Source organism: Cyanistes caeruleus, chromosome 8 (assembly GCF_971803275.1).
Source record: "Cyanistes caeruleus chromosome 8, bCyaCae1.hap1.1, whole genome shotgun sequence".
NCBI lineage: Eukaryota > Metazoa > Chordata > Aves > Passeriformes > Paridae > Cyanistes > Cyanistes caeruleus.
Genome location: NC_141708.1, coordinates 30,349,942 through 30,370,688, shown reverse-complemented (window position 1 = coordinate 30,370,688; position 20,747 = coordinate 30,349,942). Strand labels below are relative to the sequence as shown.

The 20,747-nt window shown below is 41.4% G+C and overlaps 1 protein-coding gene across 19 annotated transcripts in view; it reads left to right on the top strand.

Moving 5' to 3' along the window:
* Positions 1–15,904, top strand: part of JMJD1C (jumonji domain containing 1C) — a 174,845-nt gene extending 158,941 nt beyond the window's left edge. For all 19 annotated transcript variants that reach the window (XM_086899813.1, XM_086899803.1, XM_023930199.2 and 16 more), the window contains 10 exons: positions 623–837; positions 1,109–1,387; positions 3,116–3,284; positions 3,689–3,779; positions 3,887–4,017; positions 5,129–5,251; positions 6,258–6,397; positions 8,563–8,739; positions 14,527–14,658; positions 15,000–15,904. In XM_086899813.1, coding sequence (XP_086755939.1) covers positions 623–837; positions 1,109–1,387; positions 3,116–3,284; positions 3,689–3,779; positions 3,887–4,017; positions 5,129–5,251; positions 6,258–6,397; positions 8,563–8,739; positions 14,527–14,658; positions 15,000–15,089 — 1,547 coding nt within the window. In that variant the 3' untranslated portion in view covers positions 15,090–15,904. The remainder of the gene's footprint in view (positions 1–622; positions 838–1,108; positions 1,388–3,115; positions 3,285–3,688; positions 3,780–3,886; positions 4,018–5,128; positions 5,252–6,257; positions 6,398–8,562; positions 8,740–14,526; positions 14,659–14,999) is intronic.
* Positions 15,905–20,747: the final 4,843 nt, after the last annotated feature.

Here is a 20,747-nt window from a genome sequence, read left to right as displayed (position 1 = left end):
GAAAAAGGTTTTTATGGAAAGGGTCTATGAAGTACTGGAATTGTCCACCTGGGGAAGGTGGTGAAGTCACCATCCCTGGATGTGTTTAAAAAAAGATTGGATGTGGCAGTCAGTGACATGGTTTAGTTGAGGTTAGTCAGGGCATGGGTTGAACTTGTTCTTAAAGGTCTCTTCCAACCTAGTGATTCTGTGTGATTCTGTAATTGAATTAATAGTAAAAAACCCACCATTTGCTGTTCATAAAAAAGAAAAGACAATGTTCTTTTCTCTACTGATTGCAACCTTGGAACTACAGTGCCTTTCCCTGATGGCATCAGAATCCATCACCAGAAGATCCACTGGTGAAATGTGTGTGGAAGTATTTCCAGATACAGCATCTCTCACTTGAGACAGGTACTCAGTCAGCTGCATGTCTGAGATGCTGAGGAAGGTCTTTGCTTGGTCACACTGTTTCACTGTGTTCTGAAGGACGTAGTTCATCCTCTGGTGTGTTTCCAGGTGAATAAAGCACTAGTGCTACATAACCTGTTAACACCAGTAGGAAATGCAGGATATTGGTGCTGTTCCTGTGTGTGCATCATGATACAACAGTGTAAACTTGCAATGATTATTTCTGTTTTAGAGAACAAAGAATGTCCTTCTGGAAAACATTCAAAGGAAGGGAAGGACCAGGATAATTTGGAGTCCCCAAACTGTAAAAGTTCCCCTCCTGCATCCCAGAACAATGAGCAGGGCTCAACCTTACGAGATCTGTTAACTACAACAGCAGGCAAACTGCGTCTGGGTTCTACAGATGCTGGCATTGCCTTTGCTCCAGTTTACTCTACAGGAACAGCAGTAAGTGTTTACAAGATGCACAGTTTTTCTCTTAAGACTGAAAATCTCTATCAATCTGTTCTAGCATGTTACAGTTAGAGCAGTCTTACAGGTGTGTTGCTTTAAATACTCATGCATAATTAAAACTTCATATGCACACTCACATATTAATGTTTTATTTGGTTTTGTATATGGTGATAATAGATACAACATCAGAAATGTTATTCTCTTTCAAAAGGAATTGCATTAAGTTGCTTTTATATTGTTTAAGCATATACTTGTTTTCTAACAGAGTGGCAAGAGTGGAAGGACTATGCCAAACATTCTTGATGACATAATTGCTTCAGTAGTAGAAAACAAGATTCCACCAAATAGAGCACCAAAGATAAATATAAAATCTGAAATAAAAGACGAGCCAAAGGATGATAAAAAACATATTCAGGATGACTGCAGTAAACAGTACAGTGATATCCAGTATTCGTGGATCTGTGATAAGCATGTTCTGTGGCTCAGAGATCATAAAAACAGCAACAACTGGAAGCTCTTCAAAGAATGCTGGAAACAAGGAAGGGTAGGTATTGAGCAGCTTGGTTGGTAAAGTGACATCAGAATGAGCTCTGGGGGGTATTGAAGGACAGAAATGCCTAGCTCCATGTTTGAAACTGAGGGCAAAGAAAGGTTGTCAGGTATAGCCCACAGATGAACTTTCTGTAGTTAAACTTGAGTTAACCAGTAATGATAAATAAGACACTTCTGTTGTGGAGTTTCAGATTCCAAAAAGAGGTGACATGTTTTGATATGAGTGCTGAAGGCTAAGGTCTTCCATGTGTGTTCCAGACACATTTGTATGTGTCGTGGTTTTAAACTAATAACTAAGAAAATTACTTACTTCTTGCTGTGAGATATGGATTAGAACAAGAGCTAAACAGGCATACAACTTAAAAGGAAAAAAAAAAGAAAGTTTATTGACAAACTACAATAATAAGAACACCAGGATAAACTTCCAGAAAAACCTTTTCATCCCCTATCTACCCACTATTCCCTTGTTCACATGACAACAGAGACAAAAACTTTGGAACTTTGATGGTTAAAACAGTCCCAATTCTTGCTACAGTCTTTTCACCAGTCTTTGTAGAGAAACAGAAGTTTCTTCCTGTTAATTTATGGAGTTTCTCACAAGAAAACTATTTTTGTTATAGTTTTCCATTGCCCTAATGGTAGCTGCCCAGAGCTGCTATTATTAGAGTTCACTCCTCCCATTTTCACGTCACTCTGAAGTGTGTATGGGCCATGAGTCTAGAGATAGCATTTTTAAGGATAAGTTATTCAAAGGCAAAAAAAAAGTCTTCTTCATCTGTTTCTGTGAGCTTCACTAGAAAACAGTTTTCTCATTGCCTCTCAAGGCTTCAAATCGCTTAACAGCACTTCACTATACCATAATTACTCTACTTTTTACTCAAATTTACACTTTGAACACTTTATTCCTCTCTAGATCCTGTATCATGAATTAAAGGAGTTCTTTTCAGGACTTCATCGTCCATCTCCATAGTTTTAACAGAAAGATATTTCAGCTTAATTAAAGCATCTTCTTAATTCTCTACCTTTCCTGAAGCTTCTTTTCTTTCCTGTCACTGGTAGTTTATAAAGTCTCTTTTCATGTTGATTTCTCTCTCTCTCTCTCTCTCTGGATAAAAAGATTAATCCGCAAGTCTCATCTGGGTAATGAAAGAGTTAAAATCTTGCCCAGGCTTTTGTAGATGGTTCGGTGATCTCTGCTGAACAGGAGCTGGAGCTGTCTGCGATGGAAGGTCTTTCATAGCTGCTCTGGAGAGTGTGGTCGCTGTCTCTGCTTGCTGCAGGTCCAGGGCCTCTCTCTTTCTTCACTCGGCAGTTTCTAGTGAATGTAGTTACAGCAAAACCTGCAGCCGAGCCAGAAATTGGCTCAGCCCGGCCCCGTCCCCGCCCGGCCGCATGGCCTGGGCAGGGCAGGGAACGGGAGGCTGGGAGCTCTGCCACCCTTCACAGCCAGGAAACAAAGAGAACCAAGAGAGCTCTGGTTTTACACTTTAAGGTAGGGTTCACAAGTTGATCCCACTTTTCAATGGCCTAAACTGCTGTCAATTCTCAGCAATGACCGATAATTGGTCAGGAGAAAAGACTCCAGGCAGTTCCCAGCAACTCCAACTCCCTTAAAGATAAAGTAATTCCATGACAGTATGCCAGTTCAGTTAAAGAATTTTTCCACCTGAGAAAGGATAAGTACCGATTTTAAAAAACTATTTTATTTTATTCTTTACAGCCTGTTTTGGTATCTGGTATGCATAAGAAAATGAATTTCAGCCTGTGGAAAGCGGAGTCAATCAGTCTGGATTTTGGAAACCAGCAAGCTGATATCTTGAATTGCAAGGACAGTATAATTTCAAACACCAATGTCAAGGAGTTCTGGGATGGTTTTGAAGATGTTTCAAGTAGGTTCCTTAAAATGTATTATGGTATTGATTCTGAACATGATCAGTGTTAGAAATGGCAGTTAAAAATTATCATTATGGATCTTGAGGCTTTGAAGAAACTTTAAAAAGAAACCTCTAGGTAATCTGTTTCCAGAGAATGTGGTGGAAAGTTGCATTTTTTATCTCTGCAGAATTAAGGATGTGCTATTATACTAGCTAGGTCTGACTAAGAAGCCAGACAGATGTCCTTCTTCCTTAACTATCTGAGTTTGGTTAGTATTCATTCTTGAATCTTGAAATCAACTATCTCCTGTTTATGCATGAAATTTCGATTCTTGGCAAGTTTAATGTTTATATTTTCATTTAATAAAGTAAAATGCCCACAGTATATTAGTTTTTAGTTATTTCTATGTTACTTACAGAACGTCAGAAAGTAAAAAATGGAGAAACAGCTCTACTAAAACTGAAAGACTGGCCTTCTGGTGAAGATTTCAAGGCCATGATGCCAGCAAGGTATTTTGAGTTTAATATTATACTTTTTTAAGTCAATATTTTTCTATTTTCTCTCTCTACATAATGGCACAAATTCAATTATATTATTTTTTTCTTTCGACCTCCAGATATGAGGACTTATTAAAAAGTTTACCCTTGCCTGAATATTGTAGTCCAGAAGGAAAACTAAACTTGGCTTCTCATCTGCCAGGATTTTTTGTCCGTCCAGATTTGGGACCCAGACTATGCAGTGCATATGGTGAGTTTGCCCTGCAAGTGCAGCAGTTACCTCTTCCTTTAAACTTGTAGAATATCACACATTACAGTGCTTGATAGAAAGCTGAGCTTTCTTAAAGGGTAATTGTTCACTGATTGTAGGGGAAATACTGACTGACTTAGGTGTTTTAACAGTTTATGCACCTGGGCCATGAGAGTCTCTTTGCTTCTCCATTTCTTTCCATCTTTTCTTATGCTGTTACAGTCTTCTGAAGCATATAAAAATGGTTAACTGCTTCTACACAGCGATAGATATGTAACAAAATACTTAATGAGATATTATTGTGTTTATAATTTTGGTCATAGATGAATCTCATCATATTTCTCATAATTTCTTTTGTGTGCGGTACACTCAAAAACCTGTTTAGAAAAGGTTGATTACCTCAGACACTTTCTGTCTGCTCCTTCTTTTGCAAAGAATTTTGTTCAATTCTGTTTTACAAATTATTATAATAGGACAAGAAATAAGTAGAAATTTGTGACACAGTGGCTTTGGTTTTAAAAGTTCCCCAGATATCCTGTGAAAGAAGCATATTAACAATAGTGGTAATGGCATGGGTCTGAGAACTGTGTCATTAATGCCACTCTGAGGTAATACTGCTCTAAGGCTTAGTGTTCCAGTATGTCCTTTTTGACTTAAGAATATTCGTTTCCACTTCTTAAAACTAAAATTAATTTTCCTCTTTGGGTGTTATTTTGATTTAGAACTCTATTACAGCCAGACATAAAAGTGACAGATCTGATAACTTTGTGTATTTATCGTACTTGTATTCTGCCCTGAACAACCTGAAGCACTGAAGAAGAATGGAACATATTGGTCAGGAAATGTGTCTGACGAGTCTGCCGAAAACATTTTGTTCTGACTCAAATATTGTGTAGGGACAAGTACCTGGGCTAAGGAAGAATCTCAAGGACTCTTAAAAAGCAATGTTAAAAAAGCAATGTTTCCTTGTTTAGCAGGTGAACCAAAAATGTGTTTTTAATTTGTCTATCTCAGTGATACCAAGTATACTTCAGAAATTTCTTCTCTGTTCTTGCATGTTCTGATTTGAATATGCAATACAAACAAATCTTAATTTTATCTTGTCACATAGGTGTGGCTGCTACTAAAGACCATGACATAGGAACCACAAATCTCCATATTGAAGTTTCTGATGTTGTTAACATCCTTGTTTATGTTGGCATAGCCAGAGGAAATGGAGTACTTTCCAAATCAGGTAACGTGAAGCTCACTCACTGTAAGAGTTGTAGATGGACTGAATGTTCTACCCTTCTAACATTGACACATTGTTCTTTGGAAGGCAGTGAATAATATCTGTAAGAACTTGCTTACAGCTGGGAGGTTGTTTGTTTCAAGGGTTTGCACAAACCTTAGTTCTATATAAAATACACTGCAGTGCATGAATTATGAAAAGATACTTCAGACTCTTTCCACTTTTTTTGCCATTATGTATGTTTGATGCACCATTCCTGTGCTGAGACTGGCATAGCTAATGGAAACTCAGGGTGAAGGATTTTCTCTGGAAGCTGTGCTGGTTCTAACAGTTATGTCAGGATGATGTATTAGCCAAACCTTCTATTTATGCTGCTTCTTCTGGATGCATTGTGCTTACTCTATTGAATTTGGGCTGTAATGTAACTTTTCAGTACTGGAGAGGTTAGACTGGTGTATGTTAGTCGTCTCTATGAAGGTTATTGCTTATGTGAAACAGTCTTTACATCATTGAAATAGTTTTGTTTCTTCGCTCTTTTTCTTTTGTCCTCTTATTCCATAATCAGCAAATGTAGATTTTGGGTGTGACTAATAAAGCTGCAGTAAGGCTTTGTTTTCACTTGTGTATACACTGAATTAATAGCAGCAAATTTGAGCATCCTGGGAGAGCTCTGGCTGCAACAACAGCATGCTAAGCACTGTTTGTGCTGACTGCAGGAAAACACCTTTTCATTTTTTGGTACCAGCCCTGCTTGTTCATTTCAGGTAGGAGATTGTGTTCTGTTGAATTCAGGAAATGTGAAAAAGTTTAAAAATTAAACTTGTTTTTAAGGTATCCATTGCATTCATGTTCTAGTAACAAGTTACTGAACAGAAGGATCACCTGGTGGCTTCTGTTGTATTCAGCAAACTTTAATCTGCTCAGTCTCACACGAGAAATCTGAAAAGATGTTTAGTTTCAGTGTTTTTTCTCCTTCTCACATTTAAAGAATATCTTTGTTGAACCTTAGGAGTTTTGAAGAAGTTGGAAGAAGAGGATTTGGATGACCTTTTAAGAAAGCGGCTGAAAGATTCAAGTGAATTACCTGGTGCTTTATGGCACATTTATGCTGGCAAAGATGCTGACAAGATCCGAGAGTTTCTGCAAAAGGTTAGATTTATTACACATAATTTATAAATATAACCTAAGTAATTGACAAATCCAAGGGGGCTGGCAAAAAGCACAAACTCCACCTCAATGTTAGAGAAAGGAGGAAGGCAAAATTATTTCTTTCATAGTACATAAAATAGACTTGACCTGCTGCATCACTAACAAATAAAATATGTAACATGTATATTCACTTTGTAAGAGTGACAGGTAGTCTGTAACTGAAGGGCATGGAGATCTACTCTTGCCTTGCTCTAATACAAAAAATAATTTGTGGGATGATGTTTTTCTGTCACTGATCCATTATTGTATTATTGCTGCTGAACTTCTTGTGAATTTCCCCATGCCATACCTCCTGACCTCACCACCCAGTGGCCACCAATCTTTTCCAGGACTCTGTCACATCAGTCAGCGCAAGGAATGTGGCTGGGCTCTTGGTGGAAGCAGTGGGATAACGTCCCCAAGGTGGCAAACTTACCTGGCCATGTTGCAGAACATCCTTCAGTGGCATGTGATGAATAGCTTAGAGCCACATCAGAACCTTTCAGGTTATTACCTAGGATGAGTATCCATCAATGCATTAAATGTAGGGATACCATCTTGGAAGCGGTTTTCTGTGCCTTGTCCTTAGCACATTTTTGTGTTCTGGAAGGTGGCCTTGGTAGATGACACAGAAATACCAAAGTATCACTGAAGTGATTGCTCAAGTGGATGTCTTTATTGTCTTCTGTGAGGAGAGATCAGATGAGTTTTAACTGGCTGCAGCAAAGGGGTCCATAAACAAACTTGAGGCCAAAGGCTCTGCTGTGAGCAGGGAAAGCCTAAGAAATTTAGCAGTGAATATTCCCTTGGACAATAAAGCAGTGTTTCTTTACCAGGGCAGCTGTCCTCCAGTGACTCAAACATTTGCTCTTTGGCAGCCTGAACTATGGGGGAAAATGAGAACTGGTAAATAAAACAAAGCTAATTCAAGGAGATTATGAATTGTACAGCAGGACTTTTTTGTTCATTCAAAAAGTAGTTGCTCATAAATTATATGGTGGCTTTTCAGTTAAAAGAAGAGGGTTATGAATGAAGTCACAGATGCAGAAGAATAGATGGACATAGGGAGTGTTCAGCATTTCCTCTCTCAGAGCACTTGTGAAACTATTGTGAATAGCTGTGAAATTATTTGAGCAGCAGGTTTAAAACAAAAGCATTTAGGATGCTGTGTAAAGAAGTTTGTCATATCCTACCACAGTTTGCTTTGCTATCCCAAATGAGTTGTGTAGCCTTGTATTTTAGGAGTGGTGGTATTTGGGAAATACTGAATTGGAGATTGATGGGTAAGCATGGGGACTGCTGCTGGCAAGATAAAATCTCAGTATCTTGTTAGGTGATAATATTCAAGGAGAGTTTCAAGCTCTGCATCACATAATTTGCTTTTATTTATTAAATAAATGTAAAGAATTCTATGACTCATGACAGGTGCATTAGGTCTGTGTTCTTTATATGTAATTACTTTTTTCTTTTAGTGACTAGGATTGATTTAGTAGCAGTTGATTAAGAGTAGTATTTGTTCCCCTGTGGTTCACTTGATGAGAAATCTTGTGCAATTCCATTTACCAGTCTCAGGAAGTATTTTTATGTGTTCATCAGTTTTTCTGAATACCTTCATAGGATGGTAGGAAAGCAGCTTCTTATCCCAGCATGGTTGAAGTTGGAAGTGGCCCCTTGAAGTCTCTCTGTCCAGTCCTGTGCTCAAGCAGAGTCACCAGTAGTTTCCCAGGACTACAACCCTTGGCTTTATTGGTTGGTTTTTTCCCTGAGCTAAGGTAGTGATGTGTGTCTGTGTCAAAATTGAAGAAGTTAGTAAGCCTGAGAATTGGCAGTATAGGAACTCCTGAGCTCAGATTTTATTTTCTGGATGAAGGAAGTCACACAGAGAGCATGTTGCTTATTAATTGATTATTGTGCCAAGTTATTTAAAGCTCTGCATTTTGGAGTGAGAGCGCTGCAGATGTCTTCAGTGAGACTTCCCAGATCCTTCAGGGTCTATCGCTAGCTGGAGTTCTTGTTTGGGTATTGGCAAATGAATGATTGATTGGCGAGGTGGGTATACATAAAATTAATCAGCAAAAGGTTTGATTCTTTTGGAAATTATTTGGCATCTTTTCTGTACTTAACAGATAGCAAAGGAGCAAGGCCTAGAAGTCTTACCAGAGCATGATCCAATCCGTGATCAGAGTTGGTATGTGAACAAGAAACTTCGCCAAAGACTTTTTGAAGAATATGGAGTAAAAACCTGCACAGTTATTCAGTTCCTTGGTGATGCCATTATTCTACCAGCAGGAGCACTTCATCAGGTAATGTACCTTAGGTTAAAGCCATAGCACATTTGCTGTAAAATAACTTTTTTCCAAAGATATGGATACATCTGTTCTCAATTACATTTTATTTTTTTATTAGTATCTATTAGCATGTAGGAATGTAAAATAAGGTAAATCTGCTGGTGTAGTGTGAAGGCTCTGGCGCCAAAGGCAGTGATGGTGTGGAAGGAGGCCTCTAAGGTGTAAAGTTAAAGCATAAAAGGAAGGTTTTCCCCCATATAAAAGTAGAAGGAAAAAGCTTTTCCCATAATTCTTTGCACCGCCAGTTCACTGTACCCCAGTTATATGTACCCAGTTGGCCTGTGGGCTGTCCCTCCCCTTTTTTACCTTCTGTGTCCATTCCTTAGAAAGTTCTCCCTTACCTGTTTCCCCATTGGCCCCAGTTTGCTGCAATCCTCTGCCCCTGTAATCCCATTGGCTCTCCCTCTCCATGACCCCACCTATGCACTTTACCCTGTTCCTATTGGACTCTGACCCTCGGAGCCACCCCCTCAAGCCCATATATATCCCTGGACCCTCCACTGTTCCCTGTCTTTGTTCCTGGACCCCCCTTCAGTGTGTGGCTGCAATAAACCCCACTGGAATTCCATACAATGACCTTCCTAGCTCTCCGCCATTGCTCTGCTCTGCAATCCATGGCGTGCTTATGAGTGTGTGTATGGTGGGAGTGTGATTGTAGCCTGCCCAGACGCTTTCCTCTCTGGGTGTGCTTTTGGGAAGGTATCATCACCTGACCATCTCCACCCAAGGCTACAGTGTAGCTGACTTCACACATAGCAAATTGAATGCCTTAAGTATTAGTTACTTTTTTTCTTTACAATTACAAATGAAAAAACATTATTAACCATTGTTTTCCACTTCCCATTTCTGTAGCAAATCTCTAAACAGAGTCTAGTTATGGCAGAGTCAGGTTAATATTTTTTTTATTCTAAGACAGAAGTTAACTTAATCAAGGAGGGGCAGCAAGAGCAGCTTGAGCAGGTAAAAACATGTGGATGTCAGGTGACACTGTTTTTGTCTTTAGCCAGAGAAGAATTATAGTGGATGTTCCGGTGTTTCTGTAAGAGATGTTTGGTTGTTTCCCCATGCCACGTTTAAGTTCCTTTTTTTAATACAGAAGGTATATCAATCACTAGGAGTCATCATTGTCTTTCCAGCAGCTTTTCTTACTATGAGAAGGAGTGATACCACCTTTGCAGGAGCTGAGCTGATCTAATCTATTCCCTAGCTGGGTGAGAAAAGTATCATCAGTGGGGCAGTTCTGGAGAAACAGGATGAATTTGTATAGTCAGCTTCAGTTGCCCCGTGGCACAAAGGGTTTGTTACTGCCTTTAGGCCTTTTTTTCCTCAGAGTCTGTAAACTGGTGCACCTTGGTGAAAAGAGGAAGAAAGCTCAGTTGTTTAGGTGAGGTTCTTTGGGTCATTATAGATTTCTTTCTTTCCTGCTTCAGTAGGAAATGGCTGTCTTGCCAGCTGTCAAGCGCTGCTAATGAGGTTGCTGACTGTCAAGGAATGAGGAGCAACCCCACCCTGCAGTTGTGTTGAAGATCAATCATTGATCTCCCTATGGGTTCAAGTGAGGCCAAGCCTTTCTGAAGAAGGTGCTGTTTAGTTTCCAATCTGCAGATCAGCTTCCAGCTGTGGCACAGGGGAAGCAATGGATCACCATGTTGCTGTGGCCAGGACAGTGGGGTTTTCTCTGAAAAATTGACTGGGGTGCAGTGATAATAAGTTCTGTCTGTCCATGCTCTGTCTGTTGGTGAGGCAGTAGAAGCAACTGGTACCTTATCCGGACTAGGCTTCTCCTCATCCCACTGAGTTTCTGGGTGGGTTTGATGTGGTGATACATAGCTCTGCATGGTCTATGTGCGTTTGTTTTCTGGCACAGGAAAGAAAAAAATCCAGACAGCCCCAAATAGACCTTGGTGACCCGAATCTAGGGGAGTGTAGGTTGCCTTCCCACATACAATGACTCGGGACTTGGTGTTGTTTCACAAATGTGGAGGAACATCTGACATTGCTGCTGTTCTTGGCTCTTGTTAGTCTAAAGAGGTTAGTACTTCTAGAGTCATGTATTGCATCCTCTAGCAGCCTTACTCTGATGTCATGAAACAAGAGAAATATATCCCAGATGGAAGAGTGGAAAGGGAAACCAGGGGAAATAACAAATGTACTCAGAAATCTGTTCTGTATAACATGTGCCGTTATATAAAAGGCATACAGAATATAAAACATGAAGTAGTAGGACTGTTCCAGGCTTCACTGTATTTCATATGATTAAGGACCAAAAATAAGACCACTCTTATCTTTATCTCCTTGGCTTTAAACTGCAGACTGTGTTTGAAGTGGTAATGTTCTAGCTTCTGCCACTAAGGAGTTAATAACGTGGTGTTTTTAAACCTTAGTGGGTGAAGCTGAGAACCTTTTCATCTTCAATTAGAGGTTCCTGTGAATCTGCCATGTAGGAGGAAATAAAAGCAGCATGTTCTTTCATGTGTGTGCATAGTGCTCTCTCTGTACAGAGGCATAAATACTGACCTTAAGGATCACCACCACCTTTGTATCTCACTTCAGAGATACAAAGCACATTTAAAAAACTGAAAAATAAGTCTGCACAAGAATACATATCATGTTAAGTTTTCACATTAAGTGTTTCAGATTTACATGCACATGTTGAACCTTTTGATTATTAAATCTGGGTGAGAGTTGATGCTAAATTAGGTGGGAAATTAACATTTTTATTTGCTCATGAGTAATGTTGTGGAGCAGAAGAAATCAGTCTGAAGGCTGGAGCTAGGGAGCCTGGCTGTCTGTGGTTGCTGTGTAAGTGTAGTTCTGATACTTCCATTCTGGAGCCAGTTAGGATTGTTGGCACACTGCTGCTTTTGACATGCTCGTCTAGAATTTACTGCCCTAATCTGGAGGAGGTTGTGTGTATTTCTTCTGTATATTGTTTTTCCATCTTCCCCAATTTGGTGGTTTCATGTCTTGCTTTTAAAGTAGCTTCTTCTTAGCATTTCATGGCAGCATATAGCATTCCTTTTGCTTCCCAGCTTTCTCCCCCTCTGTGTACTTGCAGACAGCAGTCACATCCTTCTTGTGATGACTGCAGCAGGCAAAGTCAGACTGTTCCTGGGTGGGATGGGAGGGACAGGCTGTCCTGTGAGCTGTAAGGGGCAGGGCAGCCTTGTCAGTTCCTCTTGTAGAGGGAATTGTTCTCTCAGGAGGAGAATCCAGAAATAGGTACAGGTTTGGACCAGTCACCTCTGTAGATGCTTCCCTGAATGCTCTGTGAGGGGTATCTCCTTTCTTCTTGGCTGTACAGGTTGGGAGCTCAGCCATCTTCCTATCTTGCTAATGGCTGGGCCTTGTTCCCTCTGTGGCACCTGTGACAGGGAGCCCCTGAGCTCTCCTTGGAACTTCCTCAGCTAAAAAAGGGTCTTGGTACTGTTCTTTCAAAAGATTTTCTACTGCTCCGCTGTGGGTTATGCTGTATCACAGACATCTCTAGGGATGGCCTCCGTGGTTTTAACTTGGTTGCTCCAAATTGGTAAAATATTTTAACTAAAAAGCTAGAAATATTGGAGTCAGTGATTGAAATGTGGTGTTCAGGCACCCTGTAAAACCTGTTCGTAGTGGAACAAGTTATTATAATGTTGTTTTTTATAGGGGCATTATCTTGATTTAACAGCAGAATTATATATTGTAAAATAACATACTTGGAGGTAATGACATCCTGGCAGTGTTCCAATAAGGATTGTATGATAAAGGTCTGGGCTTAGCATATGCAGAACTCTCTCAGAGCTCCGCCTTGCAGGAAGTGGCTGATCCTGTGGCCATCAGGATGGGTGGGTGGCCCTTTCTTCCCTGCCCACTTACCTTTCCCTGTCCCAGCCCAAGTCTGAGGCTTTTCCAGCACTGCAGCTGCCTCCTGGGCCCTGCTGGAAAAAGTCTGCTCTGTGTGGGCTCAGTGTGAAGCTGTTCTCAGTTTAGCTGGAAGTGGCACAGTCGTGGGAGTGCTGCACTCCTCGCCCCACAAACCCCTGGGGAATTGTTGCTAAACGTTTTTATGTGTGTGTCACTGCATCAGCTTGTGATATAAATATTATAAATAGAACTGCTTGGAGGCTGTCAGCAGGGCATTCCCATGCTAAGTACCAGGCCAGCCAGGTAAAATCTGTCCCTGCAAACTTTCACGCAGATAAGACACTGAAAGGGAGGGAAAAGAAGGTTTAAGGCACGGCAGAATTAAAGGTCTGAGGGAAACAAATGTTTCCTATTCTGCCATGGAGGGATATCGAGTCAGTAAAATATTTTCTTAGTGAGGAGAAAGTGAATGAGTGGTGTGAGATTTGCATAGTCTGGCAAGGAAAACAGTGGCAGGTAGAGACTTGACAGAGGTGGTAAGCCTGTGAAGGAGGGGAGGGGGGTGGAGCTGCCGGCTGCACAATGCAGAGGAGCCTTGCCTCAAGCTCTAGGAAATTCCCCGGTGGAAACCTTATGGTGGCACTTCTGCAGCTGCTGCCTCACCCCTGGACTTCTGCAAATTGTGTGGCATCAACAAAACCTTATGTCCAGAGTTATTTCTGTTTTGATAAATTCTCAGGAGGGACCAGCACTGCTTTCTTCTTGATGATGAGCCATCAAAAGCCCTGTGTGCTACATGACTGCTGGGTGTAACCTGCTGGATTTCAGCTGTAGGCGGGGGGAGCTGCTGTGTAAAATCAGACTTGGGCAGAGGTTTTGAAGACAAAAGAAATTTTTAAATTAAGTCCTGTGTCCTCAACTGTGTAGACTCCAGTGGTTTATTTGAATATTAGGTACCATAATGGAGATTTTAGAGTATGCCTTTAGGAGTTCTGGATTTCTAGGTTTCATTTTAAAATCCACAGATCTCCAATTATCCTGAGCAGGGTGGGATAGGGTGTTTGTTGGGATGGCTGAGGTTCTGCCTCCCCACCCCCAGGTTTTAGGAATTCAGATTGATGTTACACAGCTTCTGTGAGGAGCTGTTGGATTTTGGGGAAAAGAGGGTTTTGACATGCTGAATTACAAATTGCAGTGTAATTTGTAGGGGTTTAGGGGTGAAAACGCAAATGTTTCTGAAGGGAGTGAACTGGAGTTGGTAGTTGGCTCACAATGAGGAAGCAATTCCTTTTCCCTGTCCTCTAGGTATGACCTGGGTGGTAGGAGATGGTGTCTGTTCCTCAGTAGTTATCTCATGCCAGTAAGAAGAAATGTTCAGAGAAAGAATATTCCCCCTACTTCTCAGCCTCCCCCTTTCTGTGTTCATGATGGTTTCTTTCAAGTATTTCCACTGGCAGTTCCTTTTCTGTGAATGTGATGGCTTCCAGCATGTATGTGTGTGGCCAGAGGAACCAGGTCCTGCAAGGGCAGGGCTGCTCCCAAGTGGGGGTTGACAGATCCAGTGCCTGCACAGACCTGGGGAGGCTGTGGTGGCAGCAACAGTGCCCATGCAGCTGCTAAAAGGAAGAACAACACATCAGAGTGAAAGTAATGCCAGAGCTGACTGCGGGAAGTGCCAGTGCACAGGCAGCTGTGCAGTGTTCAAAGTGTGCTTTTTGGTAGAAGCCAACTTAGATAGTCAAACACGTAAGACCAATGTAATTGTTCTCTATCCATAAAGATCCCCGTTAGTCTGATAAAGCTGTTATTAAAGGATATCAAGACTCACTCTTTTCTCAGGTACCTCTGCCAAAGAATAACCCCAAATACTAATTATCAGTCTCTTCTTTTGGATAGGTGCAAAATTTTCACAGCTGCGTTCAAGTAACGGAAGACTTTGTGTCTCCAGAACATCTTGTACAGTCATTTCATTTAACGCAGGAGCTGAGGCTGTCAAAGGAAGAAATCAATTACGATGATAAATTGCAGGTAGGAAATAAATGCTGCTCTGGAAGCAGCTAGGAAGGCAGGGCGTGCTCAGGCTTATTGAAATGCCAAGCAGTGCGTGGAGTTACTTCCTTGCTGCTGTTCACACAGAATAACAATGAGCAGCAGCATGAATACCAGGGCTCTAAATGACTCTCCCTTGAGCTGCTTGTTTTATTTCACATTACATTTTACATTTTAAAATACGTAAAAAGCAGTTCCTTTTGCACAGGCTTGATGAAGCCTCTCTTTTTTTCCATCCACTAGGCTTTGAGCTTAGTCCTAAACTTTGCAGAGCTCCTCAGGTCATAGGCCTTAATAAAATCTGTCCCATGTTGTTGCAGGTTAAAAATATCTTGTATCATGCAGTTAAAGAAATGGTGAGAGCTTTGAAGATTCATGAAGATGAAATGGAAGACATGGATGAGAACTGAGCACACTCTGCTTTTTGGAGGCAGCATCACCTCAGAGGTTATTTCACCTGATCTATGAACAAGTATACACAATAATTTAAGCTTCACAAACCCTCAGTGCCAAGAAAACACAGTCATTGTGTTTTCTTGTTAGTGACACTGCAACAGTAGAGCTTGATATCACAGTCACTGTGATTCCATGTTCCACTTGCAAACAGTTGACCGGCATTCTGCTGTCTGTATTATAATGTACATGAAGTTTATGAAATGTCAAAGATTTAAGATTATGTATTTATTTTTGGAAAAAATGAAAAAATTCTATGCTATATTGTTGATCAAATGTAAATGTGACTTGTACAGTTTGCTAAAATAATTCAGACCTTTTTCACTACATTGAGACAGTTACTGTGACAGTAGGACACAAACACCAGCTATTGCCTGCATTTGGGATCTTGCTGAGTCCGCACAGCAGTCATGTCATAATCTGAAAATTACTGCCAAATAATTGTAAACTTTGTAAAATATAAAGTATATAAAGTAGATATTAAATACAAACACTTCAGTATTTTATTGAAGCTATTCAGTGTACAATTAAACGTTTTCAAAAGGTGTAATTTATTTAAAAATTGTCTCATTTTGGTAAAATTTATGTGAACTTTTAAAGCTTAAATATTAAACTTAATATGCTGTGTAAATATATACATATATACATTCAATGATGTATTTTTTTAAAACATTGGCTTGCTTTAATTTGTTAAAAGTGCAAGTGTTACACATGCTTTGTACATTGAAGTTGAAAAGGATTTTACATTTTCCATTAAAACGACTTTGTCAGACGTCGTGGTGTTGCGTTTGTTGTTTGTGCCGCTGGTGCTGACAGGGCAGCGAAGTGCTGCCCTCTGCGGGCCGCAGCCGGGACTGCGGGCATGGCGCTGGCAGGAGCCTCTGCCACTCACTCCCTTCCCTTTAGGAATCAGCACTTGTACTGCGGGAACGGGAAAGGCGTTTCGATAGAATGATTATTTCTTAACAACTTTCCTTTAATAGTTGAAGTAATACTACAAAATAGCTGATGCTACAAAAAATACATGTTTATGTTTTTTTCAATAATGATAAATGTTAGCAGTTGAGCAAAATTCCAGGTTTTGGAGTGAGTTTTAATGCTTCAGAAGAAGTGTGCTTTAAGTTACTAAAACTATCCAAATACTTAGATTATTAAATGTTAGGCAGAGCCTGTGGCCAACTCATGAGGTGTCCAAAAGGGGATAGTAATTAGCCTGGTTACAGTAATGAGCCTGGTTACTGCTCCCAGTCTGACACATCTGACTGGGTTTGGGGTTACCAAAAACCCCAAACCACATGTAAATTACCTTTCAAGATAATGAAGAATAAAAGCAATTTCTCATTCCAAAAGTCAAAATATTTAGGTGGCTTGAAAACTTAAAATTTGTCAAGTTGCAGTGATATACCAGAGAGTTAATGGTGCTGTACTTACCAATTGCTTCTTAGCTTTCTACCCTGTTCCATCCATTATTATCTTTATTATTCCATGTAGCATTAGAGCATTGGCTGAAAGTGCAGGATCTGCCAGTGTACATTTGCTTAATGAGAAGTGGATTCTAGTTCTACATACTTTTATTTTTTAGGTTCAGGATTTAAGTATTTCCTTCTTTAGTTGAGTTTTTGTGAGGTAGTTGTAATGGATGTGAAGTATCCGGAGGCTGCTGAAATTATTATTCCTGCTGCACAGACTCCCATTTCCCCTTGGTTCTTTTCCTGCAGCCAAGAGCAGTCGATGGGCCTACACCATGGCTGCTACTACTGCTCACCCCTGTGCTGGTGTGTCTTGGCAGCTGAATGGGAGGGCAGGGGTTGGTGTCCCCAAAGTGTCATGTTGCCATGTCTGCCCTGGCCAAAGTCATGGGTTTTTCTCCTCTACCTCTAATGCAGCCAGATGGATATTGGGCAGCAGCTGTACAGCTGACAGCACCTCTGCCTCGAGGTCTGAGCTTTGGTACCAGCCTTTTGTCCCTACTGACAGATGTCTCTGCCACTGCAGAGTGCTTAAAAGACCTGGGCAGGGATCCCTGGCACCTGCTTATCAGGCAAAAGATGTTCTTCCCTCCTTACGGGGAACTGGGAGAGTGACTGAAAAGTGCCAGAAGTTGTTAAATACTCCAAATACTACTAAAACAATTTTTTTTGAGTAAGTACTTGGTGTAGCACATTTTGCTTACTCAGTAGCTTAAGGTTTCTGGCTCTGTCACAATGAAGCCAAGCCCCCTGCTCCCCTACAGGAAATGAGAGCAGGAAGTGGGGTTGGTGTTGTGCTTGTGGCTGTGAGCATGACCTGAGGTATCCATAGCTAATGTATGACACCAGAGAGGGGTTTGTTGGATGGTGTTTTGTTTTCAGGTTAGTTTTTCCCTCTTGACCTTGAGGTGTTACTGGGCATGTTTTTCCCATCTTACTTCGCTAAAGACTCTTGGGGGGTTTTCTGCTCTACAATCTCCACTTAATACAGCCAAAAGTATTCAGTGAGATCAGCTGAAGAAGCTGTTTGTGTGCAGGAATGCTGTCAGCTGCTAGAACATGGATATGAAATACTGTGTGTCATCTTTTGCCATGTTCCTGCTTAGCACAAGCTCTGTCTTTGCTTTGTTCTCCGTGAAACTCCTCCTCCTTTTCCTTTCCTGTCCTTCAAAAGATCACTCAAGTCATCAAAACTGTGAACTGTGCTCCCCACAACTCCTTCTTCCCCCCTTTCCAGCCCCTTATCATCATCTCCATCCAGCCTCAGCACTGCCGTACAATAAATGCCACAGTAAATGGCCACAGTATTTTCCTTCCTGTTGTAACTGCAGAGGTACCTAATGAAGAATAAGTTTTTAGCAAAGAATGAAGCAGGACTGTGATGACCTCAAGTATTTCAGTAGATGGCTGCTGTGTTTATGGTTTAGCAGAAACAGAAATTGCTGGAATTGCTGCAGGGAAATGGTGGTCTTTGTTATGGAGGTCAGATGTAGGGGTATAGAACAGTCTGATTTGCAAATCTATTTATTCTACTCCACCAGCTTCATGCAAGTTGCTCAAATCTGTTTGTAGGCCAGTGCCCGTCTGATCAGCACTACATTCTCATGCTCTCTGACCTTTTTGGTAGGTGGTAATTTTGTTTGTACTCTTTCCTGTGACATCCTGTCAAGCCCTCTCCAGCTCTCACAGCTGACAGGCTTTCCTGCTGTATGCCTGTAACTGGGAATTTCCCTTCCTCCTTCCACAGCTGCCATTGCCTGTTCTGCTGCTTTCCAGGGCGGGATGTTATTGCTCTCCCCCACATCTGTGCTGGATGAGCTGCCTCACACTGTTGAGATTCCTGGAGTGAGGCTTGCTGTGCTTTCCCCTCCTAACCCCCAGCTTTGCCTCAAACAATGTCAGCTCTGCATTTTGCTCCTGCATTCTACACTTCGACCTGTGCTTTTTTTTGGCTAGAGAGCTGTGTCTTCTTCCTGCTGTGGTGTTGCCATGGTCCGTGTGCCCCAGCTGGCAGCAGAGCACACAGTGGCATGGTGGGGGTCCTCAGATGCAGTGGCCACCACCATGTTCTTTTTTTCCCATCTCAGTGGAGTGGCCCAGGAAAAGGCCCAAGGAGCAAATGCCCTCTGCCAGCAGCACACACAACCAAACCTCTGTACTTTTTTCATTTGTTTTCATCAGTTTAGAAAAGGAAGTCACCATCTATGAATAGCTCGTAGGCAAATCTTGCCTCGTAGCTAACTGAAGATGTGATTCACCTGTTTCTGTGCAAACAGTTGCATTTTAAACACGGGTCTTTCAAAATGCAGGTGGGAGACTCAGGGATTTTTGCTGTTATGTTTCAAAGTGAACATTTCTGGTACCTTCCAACCATACCAGGGCTATATATTCTTGTCCCAGGTGCCTGTTTCTTTTTCCAGTCCCTGGGTCTGTGCTGCCTTAGTGAAAATAGAGAGTAGGGTTTACTATCTCTGAGGCAGGAAATCCTGTATTTTCACAGCTCTAAGGATTTTATATTGTTTGATCTCAGTAATACCTTAAGTCCTGCAGCAAATGGGCCTGCGGGAACACTTCAAAGGATTAGAAGACAAAAACCCTGAGCAAGTTGAAGTTACTTCTGGTAAAACAAACAAGAGAGAAAGGAGGTGGAGGTGGCCTCTTGATTCTTTAGGGAACAGTGAACTTTTTATACAATTGAACTCCACAGTCCTCATGCTCGGGCAGGAAGGTGTGGCAAATAATGTCCAGCCTGTACCTGGCTTGTGCCAGCTGCTGCTCTGATTGCTTTGGAACAGTTTGGTTTTGTTTTCTCCTCTCCTTTTAGCCCAGCTCTTTGTCTGCTTCGCTCTCTGTGAAACTCCTTTTCCTTTCCTGTCCTTCGAAAGATCATACCTCAAAAAGTCATGATAATAGCCGTTGTGGCTGTATTTGCTTGTCTCCATGTACAGAGCTGGGTTGGAAGGGCTCTCAAAAGATCCAACCTTTTGTGGGAAAGGGAGTCTAGATGAGGTGTAGTTCCTGTCACTGAAAGCAGGTCACCAGGAACTGCAGATGGCTGAAGAGCTGTTGCTGAGAAGACAGTAGGAAGAAGTTCACTACCAGAGTTCCTGAACATGGAGATGCTCTCAGAGTAAGCAGTCACAAAATCCCTTTTTCCCCCCCTTTTAATAAAAGTAAAATGTAAAACCAACACTTCTGTATTTTGGTTTTAGCCATCATTTTAAGTAGCAACTGGTAGTAGTGAACTCTGCACATTTTATTCTCAAGGGATTCCACACTGCTTCCCTTTCTTTGGTTTCTCTTTCTGTGGTGATACAGCCAGATTGGATAACTGCAGTTTCTTTCAGCATAACATATGTTGGCAATATTCAACACAGCCAGTATTTCTGTGCCAAGACAAGGGTGGTTTCTGTGGTTAAAGCAAAATCTATGAATAGAACTCAGTGTCTAGATGTGTATTTAAAATTGATTCTTAGTGAGACACTTTGAAATAACGGACCACAGGATTCTTTAATTCTGTCCATTATAAAGCAATGCAGCCCAGACTCACCACCTCTGGGAATGTTTCCATGTGCTGTGCTGGCTTTGGTGATGTGCCATGTGACAGCCAGTGCCTTAGTGCTTTGTTGTTGCTGCCAAAGCTCTCTGAACACTGGTTCTGCATTCCTGCACCACACCTCTTCCTTTATTCTCTTCAGGCCCGGACACTGAGCCCATCAGTTTGGTGATGAAAAAAGCGAGGGCATGGCCATACAGGGAAGAGGTCTCCGTGGCTCAGCAGGGCCCAAGCTGGGCGCCAGGCCCCCACCAGTTAGCGGCTGGTGGCAGCCGAAGGCTGCAGCAAGCAGAGCATGATCCAGCCAGACACCAGACGCCTGCTGGTGCACCACGAAACCATGTCTGGCCACACCAGTTTGGAAGTTTAGTAACTTAACAGAGTTTTAAATTGATATGACACAAATTAATTGCTGACAGCCATGGGAGAAGGATTTCCTTAGGTTTATTGCTATGACTCTGTAAAACCTGTCCTCTAGTGGTGAGTATTCTTGGTACAACCTACCTTTCTTCCAATGCAGTAATTGCTTAACTCTAGATTCAGACCGAAGAAGTCCTTACTTAAAAAAATTCAGCATTATTCATGATAGT